Raw genomic sequence first — 24,018 nt, 5'->3', positions numbered from 1 at the left:
GAGCCCTGTCTCCCCACCTGCAGGGGAGTCGCTTCACAAGTGGTGAAGCAGGTTTGCAGGTGTCTATCTTTCTCTCCTCCTCTCTGTCTTCCCCTCCTCTCTCCATTTCTCTCTGTCCTATCTAACAATGATGACATCAATAACAACAATAATAACTATACCAATTTAACAACAAGGGCAACAAAAGGGAATAAATAAATAAATATTTTTAAAAATTATTTTAAAAAACTTTCTTTTGGGAGTCGGGCGGTAGCGCAGCAGGTTAAGTGCAGGTGGCACAAAGCGCAAGGACTGGCGTAAAGATCCCAGTTCGAGCCCCTGGCTCCCACCTGCAGGGGAGTTGCTTCACAAGTGGTGAAGCAGGTCTGCAGGTGTCTTTCTCTCCCCCTCTCTGTCTTCCCCACCCCTCTCCATTTCTCTGTCCTATCCAACAACGTAAAATCAATAACAATAACTACAACAATAAAACAAAACAAGGGCAACAAAAGGGAATAAATTTTTTTTTTAAGTTTTTTTTTTCTTTGTTAGTCTGGGCCTCTTCCTTTGTTTTTCTTTATTTCTTTTTATTTTCTTTTACAACTTGCATTATTCTGATTGTATGTATGTTTAAGTACAGTGCTTTCTTTTTTTCTTTTCTGAACAAAAATAGTTTCTAGAAAGATTTTCTCTTTGCCTTTGTTATTATAGTTTGTTGAGGTTTTTCTAGTACTTCAAATCAAGAAAATGATTTATCCCTAGATAACAAGGGCTCCATCTCCCTTTACATTTTCGGTGATTTAAATCGACCACCCAACTATAGCTGAAGCTCAGGGGTCTTCCCTAGGGCCAAGTTGAATTCACACTGAGAGGGACTGGTTGCAGAACCTTATTGATAAGTTACCTACATTCAGAGGTTAGTCCTCTCCTTGAGATGTGACAGAGTAGAATTTGGGGCCACTGGTTGCATGCCTCCTGCTTATGCCAGCACTTACTGTTACATATAGGACCTTATACAGTGCAGTGAACTCTACATGGAACCTATCTTGCCTTTGGCAGTTCTGGCTGGCAAACAGGTAAAGAAAGTTGCTTGTTTTGAAGTGAATCTTTCCTACTAAAGGATGTTTCCCCAAAAAAGTTCCTTTAAAGCTTGGAAAGCACTAGAGCTGGAACAGCACTAGAATTCATCTCCTTTTGCAGTATTAATGTGTGATTTTGCTTATGAAGTTGAGAGCTCTTCTCTCAGTGCTGGTTCTGAACACTTGAGACATAATTCAGTGGTGCTGACAAACTAGAGAATGTGACTTTGACCTAAGCACAAAATTGAGCTTCTTCTCCATTCTTCCCTAGACTTCAGTCTGAAGCAGCAGAATAGCCATTGGTAAGAACAGTCCTCTTCTGTCACAGGAAATAGACCTGCCCCACTGAACTGTTTATCACGTTGGGGTCAGACTAGTGGAAGGAGTCAAGAGACCTGGCCAGTTATGCCCAGTGACCTCTATCATACTCCTGTCCATCCTGTAGTTACACCTTTACATGTGAAGAGAAGATGGAACATTATGAAAGTAAAATCTACAGTTTTCACTAAATAGGCAACAATTAAACATTTTTTGAATTGTTCCATCTCATCACATTTTTAAAATTAATACTTATTTTCAGGAGTCAGGCAGTAGTGCAGCGGCTTAAGCACTCGTGATGCAAAGCGCAAGGACTGGCATAAGGATCCCATTTTGAGACCCCGGCTCCCCAACTGCAAAGGAATTGGCTTCACAAGTGGTGAAGCAGGTCTGCAAGTGTCTGTCTTTCTCTCCCCCTCTCTGTCTTCCCCTCCTCTCTCCATTTCTCTAAAAAAAAATAAATTAATACTTATTTTCTTAGAACAATTTGTTTTTAGAAAAATTGAGGCTAAGAAATTGAGAAACTCTTCTCTTTTAGCAGCTGCTCTCTTCACACATACAGAGCTTCCCTGTTAGTGTGTTGCATTAGTGTGCTACATTTATTAGAATTGATGAGCCACAATTGTGTCACTATTAGTATAATTTGCATTGGGAGACTTTGCGTCTGTTCATTTCTGTAGTTTTTGAAAAATGTGTGACTTAGATCCACTGTTACAATATACCGAATGTTTCAACACATTAAATATTTTGCTACTTTCTTATATTTTGTAAATATTATTTAGTGTATACCAGATTTCCACTTACTGTAAGATCTGTCCTCATTCCTTTGCCTTCTCCTCTTCTTTTTCTGTGACACTGGGGATTAACTCAGGGTTTCACTCACATGTGACTCACTAAGTGACTTCTTGAGCTCCCCCCTTAAATTTTTTTAATGTCTTTTTTCCCCCAGATTTATTTTGGATAGAGACAGAAAATTGAGAGGGAGAGACACCTGCAGCACTTTTTCACTGCTCCTGAAGCATTAAGAAGTGAATTTTGAATTTATCAGCAAGCACCCTTTTGCTATCTATTAAAGTTTTCTATGTAAAGTATTTCTTTTTTAATTTTACATGATTTATATTAATAGAACTATTTTTAAAATTTTTATTAGTGATTTAATAAGGATTAACAAGATTTGTAAGATAACAGGGGCGCAATACCACACAGTTCCCACCACCAGAGTTCCATTTCTCATCCCCTCTTTTGGAAGGTTCTCTATTTTTAAAATATTTGTTTTCCCTTTTGTTGCCCTTGTTGTTTTATTGGTATTGTTATTATTGTTGTTGTTGATGATGATGTCATCATTCTTGGATAGGACAGAGAGAAATGGAGAGAGATGGGGAAGACAGAGAGGGGGAGAGAAAGATAGACACCTGCAGACCTGCTTAACCGCCTGTGAAGCGACTCCCCTGCACGTGGGGAGCTGGGGCTCGAACCGGGATCCTTTGGTCTTTGCACTTTGTGCCACGTGTGCTTAACACACTGCGCTACCCAACCCCCAGTTCTCTATTTTTTATCCTTCTGGGAGTATGGACCAAAATTCTTTATGGGGTGCAGAAGGTGGAAATTCTGTCTTCTGTAATTGCATCTCTGCTGGACATGGACATTGGCAGGTTTATCCATACCCCCAGCCTGTTTCTGTCTTTACCTAGTAAGGTAGGTAGGGCTCTGGAGCTTCACATTGGTGTGTCGAGAACTATTATTATTATTATTATTTCTTTTTTAAAATTTTTTTTTTTTTAAAAGGGGACATTAACAAAACTGTAGGATAGGAGGGGTACAACTCCACACAATTCCCACCACCAGATCTCTATATCCCATCCCCTCCCCTGATAGTTTTCCCATTCTTTATCCCTCTGGGAGTATGGACCCAAGGTCATTGTGGGTTGCAGAAGGTGGAAGGTCTGGCTTCTGTAATTGCTTCCCCGCTGAACATGGGTGTTGACTGGTCGATCCATATTCCCAGTCTGCCTCTCTCTTTCCCTAGTAGGGTGGGTCTCTGGGGAAGCGGAGCTCCGGGACACATTGGTGGGGTCGTCTGTCCAGGGAAGTCTGGTTGGCATCATGCTGGCATCTGGAACCTGGTGGCTGAAAAGAGAGTTAACATACAAAGCCAAACAAATTTCTGATATTATTATTTTAAAAAATATTTAGTTATTCCCTTTTGTTGCCCTTGTTATTTTGTTGTTGTAGTTATTATTGATGTCATCGTTGTTGGATAGGACAGAGAGAAATGGAGAGAGGAAGGGAAGACAGAGGGGAAGAGAAAGACAGACACTTGCAGACCTGCTTCACCACTTGTGAAGTAACTCCCCTACAGATGGGGAGCCGGGGCTCAAACCGGGATCCTTATGCCCGTCCTTGCGCTTTGTGCCACGTGCACTTAACCCACAGCGCTACCACCTGACTCCCAGGAACTATTATTATTTAACCCTCCTTTCAGAAGAATTATAATTGACTAATGCCCTGTCAGATTCTGCTTGCAAATACTTGTCAGTGTTGTAAACACGTTCAGAAAAATTACAAAGGAAATGTGACCAGAATAGTAACTGACAATCAGAGAAAAAAAATAACTGCAAAGTAGCATAACACCAATGGCATGTGTAAGATCAAATTATATCATAGGCAATAAATGGAAAGACTTAAAGTAAACCCTGTTAAAAATAATCTTAGATGCTGTGTACTTGAACCTAAATCATATAAAAATGTATGCTATAGGGCAGGGGTAGATAGCATAATGGTTATATAAAGAGACTTTCATGCCTGAGGCTCCAAAGTCCCAGGTTTAGTCCCCCGCACCACTATAAGCCAGAGCTGAGCAGTGCTCTGGTAAAAAAGAAGAAGAAGAAGGAGGAGGAAGAGGAGGAGGAGGAGGAGGAGGAGGAGGGAGGAGGAGGAGGAGGAGGAGGAGGAGGGAGAAGAAGAAGAAGAAGATAGAAAAGAAAAATGTATGCTGTTTGGACTGGGCTATGGATCTACCTGCCAACATCCATTCTAATAGAGAAGCAATTACAAAAGCCAGAACTCCCACCCTCTGCACCACAAAAAGAATTTTGGTTCATACTCCCAGTGGGGAAGAAGTGATAAAGGAAGATGACCAGAGGGCTCTGAACTCCCACTCCATCAGGACCTGGAGAGAGAAGAGGAAAAATGGAAGGATATTTGGAAGTAGTAATAGGTATAGGTGTGACTGAGAAAGAAAGAAAGAAGGCAGGACCATAAAGGGTGGGGGGATAAATATAACTATAGACAGATAGTTGTAGAAATAATAGTCAGCCCATATCTATGACCTCAGGAGAACTACTGTAGCTTCCAATGGAGGGAATGGGGATACAGAACTCTGGTGGTGAAAATACTGCAGAATTATACCCCTGTTATCTTATAATTCTTTAAGTCAATATGTCACAAATAAAATTTTAAAAAGGAAGTGAAGGTAGGACCATTGAAAAAAAAGGGGGGAATATATATATATATATATATATATATATATATATTCATAGATAAAGATAGACAGTTATAGAATCAGCCCATAGAGGTGACCTTGAAAGAACCACTGCAGTGAACTCTGGTGGTAGGAACTGTATGGAATTATACCCCTTTTACCTTACAAATTTGTAAATCAATAGTAAATCACTAATAAAAAAATACATATGTAATGTGTGCTGTTTGTAAGAGACTAAAAGTTAAAAATAATATACAAAGATATAAAAAAATTAAAGGGCATATACAAAGAAACTGCAAGGGGAAAGTTTCCTTAAGTTGTTTTTTAATTTAATTTAATTTATTATTGGATAGAGACAGAGAAATTGAGAGGGGAGGGGGCAATAGAGAGGGAGAGATACAGAGACACCTATAGCCCTGCTCCTCCACTTGTGAAGCTTTCCCCCTGCAGGTGGGGACCAGGGGCTTGCATTGTAATGTGTGCCCTTAACCAGGTGTGCCACCGCCCTGACCCCAGTTTCCTTAAGTTTTATCTAGTGAACGTGTATTAGTCATAAGGCAAGATTTTGTTTTATTAAATTTCTCTTAGTTTATCTAGGACCTATTGCCCCTCTTTCTCCCTGTTTCTCTGTCACTTCTCATTTCCTGTCTGTACACACATCTCTTTGTAGGTGATTGATAGAATGGCCCTCTTTGGATAAGTCCCTACTCTTGTTGAATCCTATCAATCAGTGTGGTATGGTCAAATAAATATAAGACATAAGTTTCTCCCCCTAACCCCAACAAATTAATAGCCAGCTGAATTTTATTCTTAGATTAAAGTGCCTTACAGAAATTTTCAATTTCTCTAAAATTCCTTTGCTGCCCATAAATCCACTTCATTAACATTAGCTGAGTACTTCTTAGGAAAAAAAAAATTTATATAAATAATACCTTTCTTTTGAAGAATAAGTTTTCTGGAACTTAACACCTAAAAGTCTTAAGATCTTTTCCTTATGAGAACACTGAACTGATTTGCTGACTGTTCTGTTGGATTTCTTTTTTCGTTCTCTTACCTCTTTTTTCTCCATTCCTTCCCTTTGTCCTCTACTTTATTTCCCACTTTTCCTTAAGTATCTTGATTGATCACTGTAAGAGATAGTTAGGTCTTCTCTTCAAAGGTACATGAATGGAACAATTGTTCAATACAAAAAAAATTAGGTTTTTGTAAATTATTATCTGTAACATCTGTGATCAGTCGTTCTGTATTCTTTAGGTCAGATAATAGTTACTTGCAGTGCTTGTTACTCTTCCAGTAGAGACCTTCAGACTCTCTTCCTTTCCATATTTAGACAACTCTGAGATTTTCAACTCTGAAGCCTAGCTCAGGGGTGGAGGAGACAGTTCTGTGTCTGGTATAAAATAAGGGAAAAGGGAGGGAGGTTGTGTGTGTGTGTGGGGGGGGGGCGCTGTTGCTTGACTGCCACTGTTGGCTGCACGCCCTTTCGCAAAAGAATAGATGTTTTGCTTCAACTCCTTATCTTTTGCCTGACAAGTAATTTTAACTGGACATCATGTACAACAATCACCTTGTTCTAGTGGAAACCAGCTATAGCAAAAATCACCTGAGAGTTACTTTTTCTTCACAAATAAAAGGAAACAATCATAATTCAACACAATATTGGAATAGTAAGGCCTGTAACTATATGTAACAGGTATATAATTTCCAAGCAAGTTCTTTGTAATTTTTTTTTTTTTGCCTCCAGGGTTGTGCCTGCACTACGAATCTACTGCTCCTGGAGGCTATTTTTTTCCTCTTGTTGCCCTTGTTGTTGTTATTGATGTCCTCGTTTTTTTTTTTTTTTTTTTTTTTTTGATAGGACAGAGAAAAATGGAATGAGGAAGGGGAGACAGAGAGGGGGAGAGAAAAATAGACACCTACAGACCTGCTTCACCGTCTGTGAGGTGACCCCCCCCCCGCATGTGGGAGCTGGGGCCTCGAACCAGGATCCTTATGCCAGTCCTTGCATTTTGCACCATGTGCTACCGCCCAATCCCCTATAAATTTTTTTTGTTCCCAAATAAATTATATTGATCACTTAGCTCACTCTGACGTCTATTTCCTTTCTTAAGCATTCCATCCTAGTTGGGTATTTTAAATGCAATGACAAGGCTAAAAATAGTAGTGATTTATATGCATGAAACTTTCCGTAGTAGACCATACATACTACCAATGCTCATGCACTGGTTGAAGTTTTCTGATCTCAGATTTTCTGATATTTGTTGTTAGTAGAAATTCTATTGCATTTACTTAAAAGGTTCCATGTTTACAAAACATGCCTGGTTGATTGTTAACAGGTGTCCAGTAAGTAAGGCTTCAGGCTCTTGTTGTCTGAACTCCCACCCATTTAAGGCAGAGAAGTGTGTAGAATGTCAGCATTACAATGGCAGCCCACAGGCCTTGAGATTATGCCAAGTGCATTATCTGTAACCCCAACCTCTGGCTGCTTCCCTGAAGTGACATTCAGACAAAGACCATTGCAATCAAGGTTTACCACATTCTTGATGTCTTCCATACCTTGAAGATAATTTGTGCTTTGACAATTGTTCCTATTGTGTTTGTTTACCTAAAAGCATCTTTGATCTTCTTGTTCAAGGATGACAGTGTTTGTCAATAAATACCTTGCCTTAAGCTCTGATCACCAGCAGACCCGACAGTCTCCCATCTAAAGGTGTCTAGGTGCTGTCCTTGGAGACTTTTGAGATAAACTATGATGTGACTGCAGTTATTTTCTCTCAATCTTGAGAGGATTGTATCTCAGGGGCCTGGCATCTGGCTAAGGTTCTCCTACCTCCTTATAAGACATATATGAGGACCCAGGATCAAGTCTCTGGTCCACACCTGTTGGGGTGTGGGGGACAGTTCATGAGCAGTGGAGCAGTGTTACAGGTTTCTCTTTTTCTCTCTCCCTCCTCCCCCCTGCCTCTACCCTTATTTCTCACTCTCCTGATTGGGGGGGGGGGCGTGTGTGGATGGTCACTAGGAACGGTGGAATTATCGTGCAGGTACTGAACCCTAGAAATAACTCTGGTGGAAAAAAATTATATAGTGGTCAGAGAGATGGTGCAGTAGATAAAGCATTGTACTCTCAAGCATGAGGTTCTGCGTTCGATCCCCAGCAGCACATGTGCCAGAGTGATGTCTGGATCTATCTCTCACATAAATAAATAATATATCACTGGGTAGTCATTCTGTGTATTAAAATTCTTTATTTTGGGGCCAGGTTGTGGTACATCTGGTTGGGTGCACATGTTGCAATGTGCAAGGACCTGGGTTCGAGCCCCTGGTCCCCACCTGAAAGGGAAAAGCTTTGCAAGTGGTGAAGCAGTGTTGCAGGCATCTCTCTGTCTCTCTGCCTTCTCTGTCACCCCCTTCTCTATTTCTGTCTGTTTCTATCAAATAAATAAATAAGATAAAAAAGTTTTTGTTTCAAGTTAAAACCTTTGAAGCCTAATTTATTGAAGAATATAGTGTTTATCAAGGACATGTAATTGAAAAATAAATAAATGAGGCTTGCTTGCTATGTTTGTAAAATTATCAATGATATTTCATTTATGTCATTTAATGTCACCATGAAGTCTCATCCTGGGAAATACTGTAGAATTTATGTCCAAAAAACCACCTTCCTCAAATAATTTATAGACTACTATTTTGGTTTTCTGATTATAAAAAATCTGATTTATTTTTGTGTAATTTTTGTTATCACTGGGACTTCACAACTCTGTGCAGAGTTTTTCAGAAACAGAGAAAAAGAGGTAGGTCAGGAAAGAAATTACAGCACCAAAGTCCATGCAGTTGGGGGCAGGGCTCAAATCTGAGTTGTATGCACAGCCAGGCAGGCATCTTCCCAGGTGAACTAGCTATCTTGCCCCCTCAAAGGTTATTTACCTTTCGGGGAGGGAGGGAGAGAGGGAAGGAGAGAGAGAACTCTGGTCATATCAGAAGTCAAACCTGAGTCTTCTGGGGCCTCAAGTATCCAAGCTCCATACTCTAGCACTAAGTTATTTCTCTGACCCTATAAGAATCTTTTATTTCTCACTATTGGGAATCTCAGTGCCAAATCTGATACAGCAGACACATGATAGCAACTCTGTACATTTTCCTGACTGGGTCCAATCTGTGTTGGAAAAGGGCTGAATTTACGGACAAAATAGAGATAAAGTATTTGGCATACACCTGTTTATACACCTGTTAAGATAGCTCCTTTCTAATGGCACTTATTTCTGTCTTGATTAGAAAACTTTGTGTGACGTGATCCTTATGGTTCAGGAAAGAAAGATACCAGCTCATCGGGTGGTTCTTGCTGCTGCCAGCCATTTTTTTAACTTGATGTTCACAAGTAAGTATTTTCAGATAAAACCTACCACTGTTTTGTTTCTATGCAAATGAGGTTGGAGCTGATGAAAACATGCTATTTCTTAATTGTCTAGAACTTAAGGCCATAGAGTAGTGAGGATATTTGAAAGTGACAATGGTGACTGATTAAAGGAGAAATGTACTTTCAGTTGCCTGAAAGGCATGATTGATATGGCTTTTATTGAACGCCTTGGTTTTGTTTTGTTTTTTTTTTCCTTATCATTAGGTAGAAAGAATAAGGAGGAGCTGGGCTTTGGTGTACCCAGTTGAGTGAGGATCCAGGTTAGAGTCTTCCGGTTCCCACCTCCGGCGGAGATGCTTCACAAGCAATGAAGCAGATCTGCAGTGTCTCTCTATTTCTTTCTTTCTTTCTTCTTCTTCTTCTTCTTTTTTTTTTTTAAATACTTTATTCCCTTTTGTTACCCTTGTTGATTTATTGTTGTAGTTATTATTGTTGTTACTGATATCATTGTTGTTGGATAGGACAGAGAGAAATTGAGAGAGATGGGGAGATGGGGAGAGAAAGATAGACATCTGCAGACCTGCTTCACTGCTTATGAAGTGACTCCCCACAGGTGGGGAGCTGGGGGTTCAAACTAGGATCCTTGTGCTGGTCCTTGTGCTTTGCACAACCTGCGTTTAACCTGCTGCACTACCATCCGACTCGTGTCTCTCTATTTCTATCCATCTCTGCCTCCCCCTCCTCTGTCAGTTTATATCTATCCTGTTACATTTAAAAAAAGAAAGAAAGGAAAAATGGCCACCAGGAGCGGTAGATTCTATTGCAGGCTCCAGGCCCCAATAAAAACCCTGTTGACAAAAAAAAAAGACAAATAAACAGAGAAATATTATTATTATTTTATTAGTGATTTAATATTGATTTACAAAATTACATATCAACATACCGTTCCCACCACCAGAGTTCTGAATCCCCAATCCCTTTATTGTAAGCTATAGCAGTTTTCCTGAGGTTGCAAATATGGGTTAACAATTATTTCTACAACTATCTATTTCTATATAATTACCCCCTTTTTATTAGTGATTTAATAATGATTGCCAAGATTGTGGGATAAGAGAGGTACAATTCCATACAGTTCCCACCACCAGAGTTTCACATCCCATTCCCTCTATTGGAAGCTTTCCTATTCTTTTTTTAAATATATATATTTATTTATTTTCACCCTTTTGTTGCCCTTGTTGTTTTATTGTTGTAGTTATTGATGCCGTCATTGTTGGATAGGACAGAGAGAAATGGAGAGAGATGGGGAAGAGAAAGATAGACACCTGCAGGCCTGCTTCACCACTTGTGAAGCGACTCCCCTACAGGTGGGGAGCTGGGGGGCTCAAACCAGGATACTTATGCCAGTCCTTGTGCTTCGCCACGTGCACTTAACCCGCTGTGCCACCACCTGACTCCCTAAGCTTCCCTGTTCTTTATCCCTTTGGGAGTATGGACCAGAGATCTTTATGGGGTACAGAATGTGGGTGGTCTGGCTTCTGTAATTGCTTCTCCAATAGACAAGGGCATTGACAGCTTGATCCATACTCCCAGCCTGTTTCTGTCTTTCACTACTGGTGCAGGGCTCCGGGTAGATGCGTGAGGTCGTCTGCCCAGGGAAATCAGGTTGGTGTCGGGGTAGCATCTGCAACTTGGTGCCTGAAAATCATTAAGATTTAAAGCAGAATACATTGTTTAACAATCAGGAACCTAAAGGTAAATGTATAGCAGATGAAATTTTGAGTCTTCATGTTAGAAGAAGCTAAAAAGGTTATTTTAGATATATTCCAAGGGGCCCATGACTTTACTGATTTTTGCCTGAGCCCAACAATTAACATGCCAGTGAGATGAAAGTATTGTCTGAGTTGGAAATAGGACTCGAAAGCTGGGTCAGGATAGACTGTAGCTCCCAAATATGGGAAAAGTATATAAATACTGTTAACTGTAAACCTCATTGATCTGACTTAGGGCCCATGTCTATTCATATTTAGCACAGGAGCCTGTGTAACCTCTGCCTCCCTATAGATCTGAGCTCACATGGTCACAGCTAGAAATAGTCTAGGCTGCACTCATTTCAGGACCTGTCTTCCTCGAGTGGCAGAGTATGTTGACCCAGCTTCCTTTTGGAGAGTTGGGCAGTCACTACCATTGTTGTTCTACATTGAGGGTAAGGTCCTGTGGAGGCCCACAAGAGGGCCTATTTTGTTGTTCTAGATGGAGATGACCAGTGACAGTGGAGAGAGGGATCTGTTAGAGGTCTAGGCCCATAATATCTATGTGGGAATTTCAGGATTCCCTGACTAGGACCCTAGATGATGGGGTAGCCTGGTAGTGGTTGAAAGGGCCATCATTAAAGTATGGTGGTCTCTTGCCCTTATCCAGTTTTTGTAATCCCTACTTTATCTGACAAGGTTAGACTTAGAGTGATTGAGGGAAGTGAAGCAGGAAGTAGATGAGGAGAGTATATAGACCTAAGTAGAGAATATTTGATTAAGTACTTTATGGTGTTTTTTTTTTTTAGGTCATTCTACTTGCTTGCTGCACTTATTGAGTCATTGCAGACTATTGCACATTTTTACTTTAAGGTATATATTTCCCCCTAACATAGATACATGTGCCCTATCTCCCTGGGCCCTGGTCTATATCCAGGTTCTGTAACTTTGTTAGGAAGTGCACTACCCAAAATGGAACCAAGGAGTCCTATGAGCTAGGCAAGGTCTCATCTGAGTATTAGAGCTGAAGTGTTGACATCCCAGGCCTGATGTCTCTGGATTGACAATCCAGAGTGTACTGTTTGCATTAATTTGGCTAAGATCTTTTCTTTTTTTTTTTTTTTTTTTTTTAAAGTTCCTGTTTTCTCTTCCTTTCCAAGCTACATATAACCCTATTACAAATGTCCCTCTCTTTTTCCTCTTCTCTCTCTGGGTCCTGATGGAGCTGGATTTCAGAGCCCTCTTCTTCCTATCACTTCTCCCCCACTGGGAGTATGGGTCAAATTTATTTTTGGGTTGTAGAATGTAGGAGTTCTGGCTTCTGTAATGGCTTCTTCGCTGGGCATGGGCATTGGCAGGTCAGTCCATACCCCCAACTTGAAACAGAGAAATATTAGTGACATTTTTCACTAATTTTGTTTGTTTATTTTGGGTAGAGACAGAGAAATTGAGAGGGAAGGGAGAGATAGAAAGACACCTGCATCACTTCACTTCCTGTGAAGCTTCCCTTATGCAGGTGGGTACCAGAAGCTTGATCCTGGGTCCCTGAGCACTATAACATGTGTTCTCAACCAAGTATGTCACCACTCAGCCCTGGGTAGGGAAAATATATTATTTTAATGAGTGAGAGAGAGATCAAAGCACTGATCAACTCTGGTTTGTGAGGGTGTTTGTGATTGAACCTGTGAACTCAGAGCCTAATTTTTGCATAGCCATTTGCTGACTTGCTGACTTCACAGCCCTAAGATGTGCCCTAATTCAGTAGTTTTTTTTAAAAATTTATTTCTTTATTGGAGAATTAATGTTTTACATTCAACAGTAAATACAATAGTTTGTACATGCATAACATTCCCCAGTTTCCCATTTAGCAATACAACCCCCACTATGTCATTTATCATCCTTCATGGACCTGTATTCTCCCTACCCACCCACCCCAGAGTCTTTTACTTGGGTGCAATGTGCCAAATCCATTTCAGGTCCGACTTGTGTTTTCTTTTCTGATCTTGTTTTTCAACTTCGGCCTGAGAGTGAGATCATCCCATATTCATCCTTCTGTTTCTGACTTATTTCACTCAACATGATTTTTTCAAGGTCCATCCAGGATCGGCTGAAAACGGTGAAGTCACCATTTTTTACAGTTGAGTAGTATTCCATTGTGTATATATACCACAGCTTGCTCAGCCACTCATCTGTTGTTGGACACCTGGGTTGCTTCCAGGTTTTGGCTATTACAAATTGTGCTGCCAAGAACATATGTGTACACAGATCTTTTTGGATGGATGTGTTGAGTTCCTTAGGATATATCCTCAGGAGAGGAATTGCAGGGTCATAGGGTAGGTCCATTTCTAGCCTTCTGAGAGTTCTCCAGACTGTTCTCCACAGATGTTGGACCAATTTACATTCCCACCAGCAGTGCAGGAGGGTTCCTTTGACCCCACACCCTCTCCAGCATTTGCTGCTGTTACCTTTTCTGATGTATGACATTCTAACAGGAGTGAAGTGATATCTCATTGTTGTCTTGATTTGCATTTCTCTAACAATCAGAGACTTGGAGCATTTTTTCATGTGTTTCTCGGCCTTTTGGATCTCTTCTGTGGTGAATATTCTGTCCAAGTCCTCCCCCCATTTTTGGATGGGGTTATTTGTTGTCTTGTTGTTGAGTCTGGCAAGCTCTTTATATATATTGGTTATTAACCTCTTGTCTGATGTATGGCATGTAAAGATCTTCTCCCATTTTGTGAGGGGTCTCTTGGTTTGGGTAGTGGTTTCATTTGCTGTGAAGAAGCTTTTTAATTTGATGTAGTCCCATAGGTTTATACTTGCCTTAGTCTTCTTTGTAATTGGATTCGTTTCATTGGAAATGTCTTTAAAATTTATGCAGAAAAGAGTTCTGCCAATATTTTCCTCTAAGTATTTGATAGTTTGTGGTCTAACATCCAAGTCCTTGATCCACTTGGAATTTACTTTTGTATTTGGTGAAATACAGGGATTCAGTTTCATTCTTCTGCATGTTTCAACCCATTGTTTCCAACACCATTTGTTGAAGAGACTCTGCTTTCCCCATGTAATAGTCTGGGCCCCTTTGTCAAAGATTAGATGTCCATACATGTGGGGCCTCATTTCTGGGCTCTCAATTCTATTCCACTGGTCAGTGTGTCTATTCATGTTCCAGTACCACAGTTTTGATGACAATGGCCCTATAATACAGTTTGAGATCTGGGAGTGTGATGCCTCCAGTTCTGTTCTTTTTTCTCAGGATTGTTTTGGCAATTCTAGGTCTTTTCTGGTTCCAGATAAATATTTGTAGCATTTTTTCTATTCTCCTAAAAAATGTGCTTGGGATCTTGATGGGGATAGCATTAAATTTGTAGATGGCTCTGGGTAATATATTCATTTTGATGATGTTAATTCTTCCAACCCATGAACATGGAATATCTTTCCACTTCTTTGTGTCTTTTTCAATTTCTTTGAGTACTGACTCATAATTTTCAGTATACAAGTCTTTCACTTCTTTGGTTAGGTTTACTCCTAGATATTTTATTGTTTTTGTTGCTATAGTAAAAGGAATTGATTTCTGGATTTCAATTTCTTCTAACTTAGTGTTTGCATAGAGGAATGCCACTGACTTTTGAATGTTAATTTTGTAGCCTGACACCTTACTGTATTGCCTGATGATTTCCAAAAGCTTCTTGCTGGATTCCTTAGGTTTTTCCATGTATACTATCATGTCATCTGCAAATAAGGAGAGTTTGACTTCTTCTCTTCCAATCTGTATCCCTTGAATTCCTTACTCCTGCCTGATTGCTATGGCAAGAATTTCCAACACTATGTTGAATAGTAATGGTGATAGTGGGCAGCCCTGTCTAGTACCTGATCTGAGGGGAAATGCTTCCAGTTTTTCACCATTGAGTATGATGTTGGCTATAGGTTTGCTATATATAGACTCCACTATCTTCAGGAATTTTCCATCTATTCCCATTTTTTGTAGTGTTTTGATCATAAAGGGATGTTGTATTTTGTCAAAGGCTTTCTCTGCATCTATTGATATGACCATGTGGTTTTTAGTCTTGCTTTTGTTGATGTGGTGGATCACATTGATTGATTTACATATATTAAACCAACCTTGCATGCCTGGGATAAACCCCACTTGGTCATGATGAACAATCTTCTTGATATACTGCTGTATCCAGTTGGCTAGAATTTTGTTCAATATTTTCGCATCTATGTTCATCAGAGATATTGGTCTGTAGTTTTCTTTTTTGATTGTGTCCCTGTCTGCTTTTGGTATCAGGGTGATGTTGGCTTCATAAAAGCTGACAGGGAGTATTCCAGTGTCTTCAATCTTCTGGAAGACATTTAAAAGTAGAAGTATTAGTTCTTCTTTGAAAGTTTTATAGAATTTATTTGTAAAACCATCTGGTCCAGGACTTTTATTTTTGGGGAGATTTTTGATAACTGTTTCAATTTCATTAGCTGTGATGGGCCTGTTCATGTTATCCACTTCCTCTTTACTTAGTTTTGGAAGTTGGTAGGTATCTCGGAAATCGTCCATTTCTTCCAGGTTCTCTAGCTTGGTGGCATATAGTTGTTCATAGAAGCCTCGCATGGTATGTTGAATTTCTGCGGTGTCTGTTGTGATAGCTCCTCTTTCATTTAGTATCCAATTTATTTGGGTCTTCTCCCTTTTTTGTTTTGTGAGTCTGGCTAAAGGTTTGTCGATTTTGTTTACTCTTTCGAAGAACCAACATTTACTTTCGTTGATCTTTTGTATGGTTTTCCTATTCTCAGTGTTACTTATTTCTGCCCGAACTTTAGTGATTTCTGTCCATCTAGTTGCTTTAGGGTTCCTTTGTTGTTCTTCTTCTAGGTCTTTAAGATGTGCAATCAGGCTGTTTATTTGTGCTTTTTCTTGTTTCCTAATGTGTGCTTGTATAGCTATGAACTTCCCTCTTAGGACTGCTTTAGCTGTGTCCCAAATATTTTGATAGCTTGTGTCTTCATTTTCATTGAACTCTCGAAACATTTTGATTTCTTCCTTGATTTCCTCTTTGACCCAGAAGTTGTTAAGAAGTGTACTGTTGAGCTTCCACATTTTGGCACTGTTACTAATCTTTTGTTGATTGTTAACTGTTATTTTCATTCCTCTGTGGTCTGAGAAGATGCTTGGGATGATTTCAATGCTCTTGAATTGGCTGATGCTGTCTTTGTGGCCTAATACATGGTCTATCCTTGAGAATGACCCATGTGGATTTGAGTAAAATGTGTATTCCAGTTTCTTGGGATGAATGACTCTGAAAATGTCCAATAGTTCTAGTTTATCTGTCTCTTTATTTAGCTCCCTTATGTCTTTATTGATTTTCTGCCTGGATTATCTGTCAAGTTGAGATAGTGGGGTGTTGAAGTCCCCTACTATGATTGTGTTACTGTTAATATATTGCTGTAGCTCTTTTAGCAGAAGTTTGATGTATTTAGATGGCTTCTCATTGGGTGCATAGATGTTAATAATTGTTAAGTCCTCTTGATTGACTGATCCTCTGAGCATTAAGTAGTGTCCATTCCTATCTTTTTAATCTTATCTATTTTAAAGTCTATCATGTCAGATATGAGAATAGCTGCTCCTGCCCTTTTTTGTGGGCCATTGGCTTGTATGATAGTTTTCCATCCTTTCACTTTAAGTCTGTGTTTGTCTTGTTGAGTTAGGTGGGTTTCCTGTAGACAGCATATTGTTGGGTTGTGTTTTCTGATCCATCTTCCTACTCTGTGTCTTTTAATAGGTGAATTCAGGCCATTGACATTTATTGATATCAAAGATTGAAGATATTTTAACGCCATTCTTGTAGAGTTTTAGAGTGTTTTAATATATGTCCTATTTGTGGTGGTCTGGTTGTTTATAGGAGACCTTTCAGAACTTCTTTCAGGGCAGGCTTGGTAATGGTTGATTCCTTCAACTGTTGCTTGTCTGAGAAGGTTTTGATGCCTCCATCTAGTCTGAATGACAGTCTAGCAGGATATAGTATTCTTGGCTGAAAGCCTTTCTCATTGAGCACTTGATAGATATCTTGCTATTCTCTTCTGGCCTGTAGTGTTTGTATGGAGAAGTCTGCTGCTAATCTTATGGGTTTTCCTTTGTAGGTGACTCTTTTTTTTCTCTTGCAGCCTTCAGGATCCTTTCTTTATCCTTATTCCTTTCCATTCTAAGTATGATATATCTGGGTGTCTTTAGGTCTGGGTTAATTCTCTTTGGGACCCTCTGGGCTTCTTGAATTTTTATGTCTTTGATGTTGTCTAGACTAGAGAAGTTTTCAGCTACTATGGCCTGGAAAATGCTTTCTTCCTCTCCTTCTCTTTCTTCCTCTGGTATGCCAATAATGCGTATATTGTTTCTTTTGAAGTCATCCCATAGGACTCTGTTGTTGTTTTCAGCATCTCTTAATCTCTTTTTGAGATCTCTTACTTCTCTTTTAGTTGTCTCTAATTCATCCTCAATCTTGCTAATTCTGTCTTCAGCCTCATAGATTCTATTCTCTCTGCCCTCTACTGTTTTCTGGAGTTCATCTATTTTGTTGCCCTGCTGTGATACTGTTTTAGCTTGTTCAGCTAGTTGCATTCTTAGCTCAGCGATTTCAGCTTTCAGCTCTCTAATAACCATGAGATAATTAGTATTTTCTTCCATATTCTCATTTGTTGTTCCTGCATTTCTGATTACAATTTTTTCAAAGTCTTTACTCACTCCTGTTATTATTTCCTTAGCTAATGTTTGGATGTTGAACTCCTTATTTTGTGCTTCACCCTCTGGAGGACTTTTAGCTGGACTCTTGTCCTGGTTCCATTCTCCAATATTTTTTCTTGTTGTTTTAAACATTTTATATATTATGTTATGAGTTCCCTTTATCAGTACTTTTTAAATTATTGATCACTATTGCCTGGATTGACTTGTGTCTAAGTAAGTTAATTAAAGGGTTCACAGTGGTGGAAGTTAACAGTTATTTCAATCCCTGAGTTGGAGCTCAGTCGTTTAAAAGCCTCTTTCTTTTTTTTTTTTTCCTTCCCTGTAGGCTATGGGAGCCTGAGGGCTTTTAAACTATCAATAGGCTTCTTAGCTTAATCACTGACTCCTGACCAAGAGATAAAGCAGGGTGTGGCAGAGATAATCCAGTGGTTATGCAAAGAGACTTTCACAGCCCCTCAGCTATGCCATCGAGGTATAGGTCTTCTGAGTTTCCTGGTTAGATCTCTGTCCTCTGGTGTCCCTCCCTGTTGCTGCTCCAGATTCTGAGTGTAGTAGCAGTGGAGACTCAGAGTTGCACTTGGTGAGTCTCTGGGGAGTCCTCTCCTCCCTTAAGCTGTCCCCTTGTTGGTGGAGCAGACTGGAGGTGGTGTCTCAACTGATAAACTGCTGAACTGTTAGCAGTCACTTAATCTCTCCTTAGGCCCTTCTCTCCTCTCTGTCACCAGCCACACGTGTTTGTACTCACCGGTAATTTACTGGGTTCCTGTGGTCATTCTAGTCCTGTCTTGTTTCGGTCCCAGGTGGTCTCCTTTGGTATTCCTAGTTGATCCAGGAGAGGAGAGGTGAGGAGAGAAAGCGATCTGCTGCTCGTAGCTCCACCTCCGGAAGTCGAATCCTAATTCAGTAATTTCTTAGGTTATTGTAGACACATCTCATGTATAGGCAATTAATTTATATTTATGTTAAAATTTCTGAGGGTTATTATTATTATTATTATTACTGGGTAGAGACAGATTTGATAGGGAAGCGGAGGGAGGTATGTATGACACTACTTTACCATTTATGAAGTTTCCCCCCTGCAAGTGGGGAGCAGGGGCTTGAACCCAGGTTCTTGCACATTATAGCAAGTGCAATCTATCAGATATGCCACTACTTGGCCTCAGCATTAATTTTTTTCAGAGATATCTGTCATATTCTAACTCACATGACTTGAAATGTTCTAGTTCTTCAGTTTAGCTAATGCCATTACACATGCCATTTATGTTTCTTCTGTTCACTCTAGCTAACATGCTTGAATCAAAGTCTTTTGAAGTAGAACTCAAAGATGCTGAACCTGACATCATTGAGCAACTTGTGGAGTTTGCTTACACTGCTAGGTAAGTGGGGGGTAAAAATGTTTCTGTTATGGAACAGTAAGTTTGATATTTACCATAGCAAGGTACTGTAAAAAAAAAATGATGTGAATGAAAAGCAACAAAGATGGAGGAATTTGGGGGTTCTGTGCCATACTGTTTCAAAATTTAATTGTCTGTTTTAACTTCAGGGCCTAGTGTAATATACTCTATAGTAACATTATTTACATAATAAAATATTCTGGGAAGTTAATATTTACTTTAACTTACTTGCAGAATTTCTGTGAATAGCAACAATGTTCAGTCTTTATTAGATGCAGCAAATCAATACCAGATTGAACCTGTGAAGAAAATGTGTGTTGATTTTTTGAAAGAACAAGTTGATGCTTCAAATTGTCTTGGTAAGAAATCAGATTTTTTTTTCAAACCCTTCATGTGTATCTTAGTAAAGAAAAATCAGTACTATAGTATCCTTAATTTTAAAGGCATTATTCACTGGCATTTGTGCTGATAATCTATTTTAAGTGGTGGTCAGATGGGGGGGAGAGGGGGGTGCATATTAACCTGAGCTGTAATAAGACTATGTATTACTGTAGCAACATTTTCTAAGAGAAAATTGATTTAGTAATATATAACCAAAACCTGAATATTTTTCTTTATTGAAACAATTACAATTGCTACAGTTTGTTCCAAATGTGGAAATTGAGATTATCTGGTAAAGCTGGGATTGGAATTCAGATTATCTCAATCTGTAATTACCATACCATCCTGTATCTTCAGATTCACTTTACTGTTTTATATTAGGGACTTAGATTCCTAGATTATAAATTAAGACACAGATAGATAGATTAAGCTGTCTAGCACCCACATTTTAAGTATTCTGTATTTGATGTCAGGAGAAGCAGAGTTTTCTAGAGTGTGGTATGCATTCCAATCTGAGGTAATCTTTAGCAGCACAGAAATCATTCATATCTCTGTAGTTTCATTTTCTTACCGTTCGGAGGGGCTCAGAAAGTCAGAGGAAGAAGTGCTGGAAAAATAGAGAGAAAAGTAAAGTGGAATTGAGAAAAGGGGAAAGGTCTAGAATGCAGAAGATTTTAATATTTTTGATCTTCACTAAAACTGAGGAGTGCTCAGAGTCCTGGACAAAAAGCTCCTAGAGATGCATGAGAAGTTGTTGGTTCTGGGGGGCTTTCTTATGTTGATTGGGGGGGGATTGTTGTCATCACTAGAGTTTCACTGCTCCAGGCTACCTTTCTCAGACAAAGATGAAAGGAGAAAGGGAAACGTATCATAGATATCACTGACTCCCAGTGCAGTAGGGGCCAGACTTCAACGTGGGTTGTGCATACGACAAAAAGCAGGCACTCTCTTTGGTTATCTGTTTGCCAGCTCTGCATGAGAAGTTTCTTTTGTTCCTGCTCTTTCTAGGATCCCCTTCTACTAGCAGTTGATTACTCTACTTGGTACACACTCATTATGATTACAGTGAAAAAGATCTTTGAGTGCAGATGAAAAGGAAGCAGAAAGAAATTCAGGGGTGGGGTAGAGGTAAAGTGAAGAGAATGAGATTATTTCTGGTATGGGGGGGATTAGACTAAATGGAGCAAGAGAGGAAATATCTATGCAAAGAATAAACCAATGGAATTCTTAAACATTTAATTGTGTTTTAGAAATATGTGTTCATTTTTATGAGAACAGAACACTACTGAGCTCTGGCATATGGTGGTACCAAGGATCAAACCTGTGCTCCAAAACTGAGCTATCTCCATGCCCCTTTGAAGATTTTATTTTAAACACTGTCATGAATCTACATAGTGAAAAGTTCTGTTAGAAAACAAAAGGCCAAGGGAGGAGGTGGTATTTTGAGTTGTGAGTCAGTCATTTTTCCTAGCAACCTAATTAAAGACTTTTTTCTTACATTAAAAAAAAAAAAAAAGGGGAGTCGGGCTGTAGCGCAGCGGGTTAAGCGCAGGTGGCGCAAAGTACAGGGACCGACATAAGGATCCCGGTTCGAACCCCGGCTCCCCACCTGCAGGGGAGTCGCTTCACAGGTGGTGAAGCAGGTCTGCAGGTGTCTATCTTTCCCTCCTTTCTCCATTTCTCTCTGTCCTATCCAACAACAACAATAATAATAACTACAACAATAAAACAACAAGGGCAACAAAAGGGAATAAATAAATAAATATTAAAAAAAAAAGGAAGGAGGGAAAGAAGGGAAGATAGAAAGAAAATAAAAGGCTAGCCTTTAATTTTATTTATATAACAAGAACATATTGGGATGAGTCCTTCCATTTTTCTGGGCCACCTTTTAGGGCTCCATTTATCAATAAGATATAAATCCCTGAAATTTAAGTATTATTTCACCTTGTATAAATAGTATCAACAAGTTTATTATAAAATTATTTTAAGGAAGCTTTGGGAAGATAATAACCTAAGTATATTTTTCTATCCCATTAGTTACGTAAATTCCCTACTGGAATGATTCAACTAGAAAGAAAGCCAACTAAAGTAGGAAGTACATATGGCATTATAAAGCACAGTGTGAAAAGTGAAGCATGTCTGTACTTTTTAGGCTTTGGGCTTCTGAGAAGATCTAATTTAGAAGTCTTACCTCTATTTGCATTCTGCCATTATTGTTTTAAATTGGTAGTAAAAACAGTCTAGCAACCTAGAAAGTAGCCTGACATTTTCAGCTATTAAAACTAAGATAGTTAAGGCATATACAGCCACACAATATCCAGGAGAATTGCTTGAACCTACTTTCTCTTTTGCTCTAAGCCTGTACTCTCCTTACAAGGAGATCGACCCTTTCTCGAATATCACCATATGTTAGCTCTCTGCTGCCCATGGATTCCAACAGCCTGGCTTTCACAGATGGTAAAATGAACCCATGAGGAACTGATAGAAATGAGTGAAGATCAAACTATGTTAAAGGAAATTTGGTAGTTTGAGGGACAGTAAATCAAATTAAACAGCCAAAATGAATGGGCCCTAAAGACAAATTTAGTATAAGAAATGAAAGAAAACCTAGAAAGGCTGCATTTAAAGGAGAAAAATGTGATTTTTCATGAAACTCAACTGAGTTAAAAAAAAAAAGAGAGAGAGATGGGGAGTCGGGCTGTAGCGCAGCGGATTAAGCGCAGGTGGCGCAAAGCACAAGGACCGGCAGAAGGATCCCGTTCGAACCCCGGCTCCCCACCTGCAGGGGAGTCGCTTCACAGGTGGTGAAGCAAGTCTGCAGGTGTCTATCTTTCTCTCCTCCTCTCTGTCTTCCCCTCCTCTCTCCATTTCTCTCCGTCCTATCCAACAACGACAACAACAATAATAACTACAACAATAAAACAAGGGCAACAAAAGGGAATAAATAAATAAAATAAATATTTAAAAAAAAAACAAAGTTTAAAAAAAAAAAGAGAGATACCCTTAAGAATTCAACTAAAGAAGATCAAATAGAGAAACTTTATTTTACAAAACAAACATGCAAAGAAGTGGAGACTACTAATGAAAAGATAAAGCATGGAAAGAAGCTACAGTGACACAGCCGTGAAGTAAGAATTCCAAAAAAGATGGAGGAAGAGCAATAATCAAAGAAATACTACAAAAGGGCAGAGTCCACTTGTAGGGGAGAAGCTTCACAAGTGATAGAGCAGTGTTCTGTCTTTTTTCTCTCCCTTCCTCTCTTCCTATTATATTTCTTTCTGTCTTTATAAGAGAAAGAAGAAAAAAAAAAAGGCCACCAGAAGCAGGCACCAGTGATAATCTGGTTAGGAAAAAAAGATAAATGCCAGGGTGGGGATAGATAGCATAATGGTTATGCAAAGAGACTGTCATGCCTGAGGCTCAGAAGACCCAAGTTCAATCCCTGGCACCACCATAAGCCAGAGTTGATCATTGCTCTGGTAAATTTAAAAAGTAATTAATTAATTAATTAAAAATAGATGCCAGCCGAAAGCTTATTTTAGCTTTAGGAACCTTTTGCTTTCATATTGTTTCACTAAGTGCCATGCCTGATAAATGGACTAGAATGTTCTTTGTCTAGATATATTTTAGTACAAATTTTATCTCTAAGAGAAAACCTATACTTGAGAGATGATGAAAATATTCTGCAACTAGTTAGTATGATGTCAGCATACATCATAGATGTGCTAATTGTCACTAATGCTAAATTTTTGTTACATTTATTTTACCACAACTTTTTTTTTTTTAATTTATTTATTTGTGAGTGAAGAGAGAACCAAACATCATTCTGGCACCATGCTACTCCCAATGCCATTGTTTTACCATAATTTAAAAACTAACTATAAATAAATAATTTTTAAGATTTTAGAACAAAGAGGTTTTGCTCTAAAATTGACCACAAAATTGGCAAAAAATTGGCCACAAAATCTTCTTACTATTTTATGTATACTGCCATTCAATGTTAATTTCTAGATCTTCCCATAAGAGGTAGAGTCTCTTTTTTACTTTGCATTGTGGTCTAATCCATGGGATACTAGCAAATGTGACTGAGAAAGGCTAGAAAAATATTTAATGTGGGCTAGGGAGACAATATAATGGCCATGCAAAAGACTTTCATTTCTGAGGCCTTGAGGCCCCAGGTTCAATCCCCAGCACTACCATAAGCTAAAGCTGAGTGGTGCTCTGGTGTTTCTCTCTGTCTTTCTCTCTGTATCTCCCTCATTAATATAAAATAAATAAAATCAAGGGGGGGAATTGTGCACTGGAAATTGTCTTCCTTTGTTGTTGGAAGCTCTTCTACCATCATAAAATGAAAACTATAGACCATTTGGGCCAAAGTTGGTTTACCCAAGACTTGGTCCCAGACCTGCCTGCTTGTTACCAAATAATACAGATGAGGTCAGTCTAGAGCATCTGTTTCCAATTTAGCAATCAGTTGATTTCAACTATTAATTTGGCCAGCCAGATCCTATAAAATTACAAGAAATAAATACATTTTTAATTTTGAACCACTAA

The 24,018-nt window shown here is 39.1% G+C and overlaps 1 protein-coding gene across 3 annotated transcripts in view; it reads left to right on the top strand.

The window, feature by feature from the left end:
• Window positions 1–24,018, top strand: part of KLHL7 (kelch like family member 7) — a 55,976-nt gene that overhangs the window by 5,587 nt on the left and 26,371 nt on the right. For all 3 annotated transcript variants that reach the window (XM_007523946.3, XM_060196085.1, XM_060196086.1), the window contains exons 2-4: window positions 9,130–9,232; window positions 18,972–19,065; window positions 19,318–19,442. In XM_007523946.3, the coding sequence (XP_007524008.1) occupies window positions 9,130–9,232; window positions 18,972–19,065; window positions 19,318–19,442 (322 nt within the window). The remainder of the gene's footprint in view (window positions 1–9,129; window positions 9,233–18,971; window positions 19,066–19,317; window positions 19,443–24,018) is intronic.

This window comes from Erinaceus europaeus, chromosome 8 (assembly GCF_950295315.1).
Source record: "Erinaceus europaeus chromosome 8, mEriEur2.1, whole genome shotgun sequence".
Classification (NCBI taxonomy): Eukaryota; Metazoa; Chordata; class Mammalia; order Eulipotyphla; family Erinaceidae; genus Erinaceus; species Erinaceus europaeus.
This window is presented reverse-complemented; position numbering and strand designations above follow the sequence as displayed.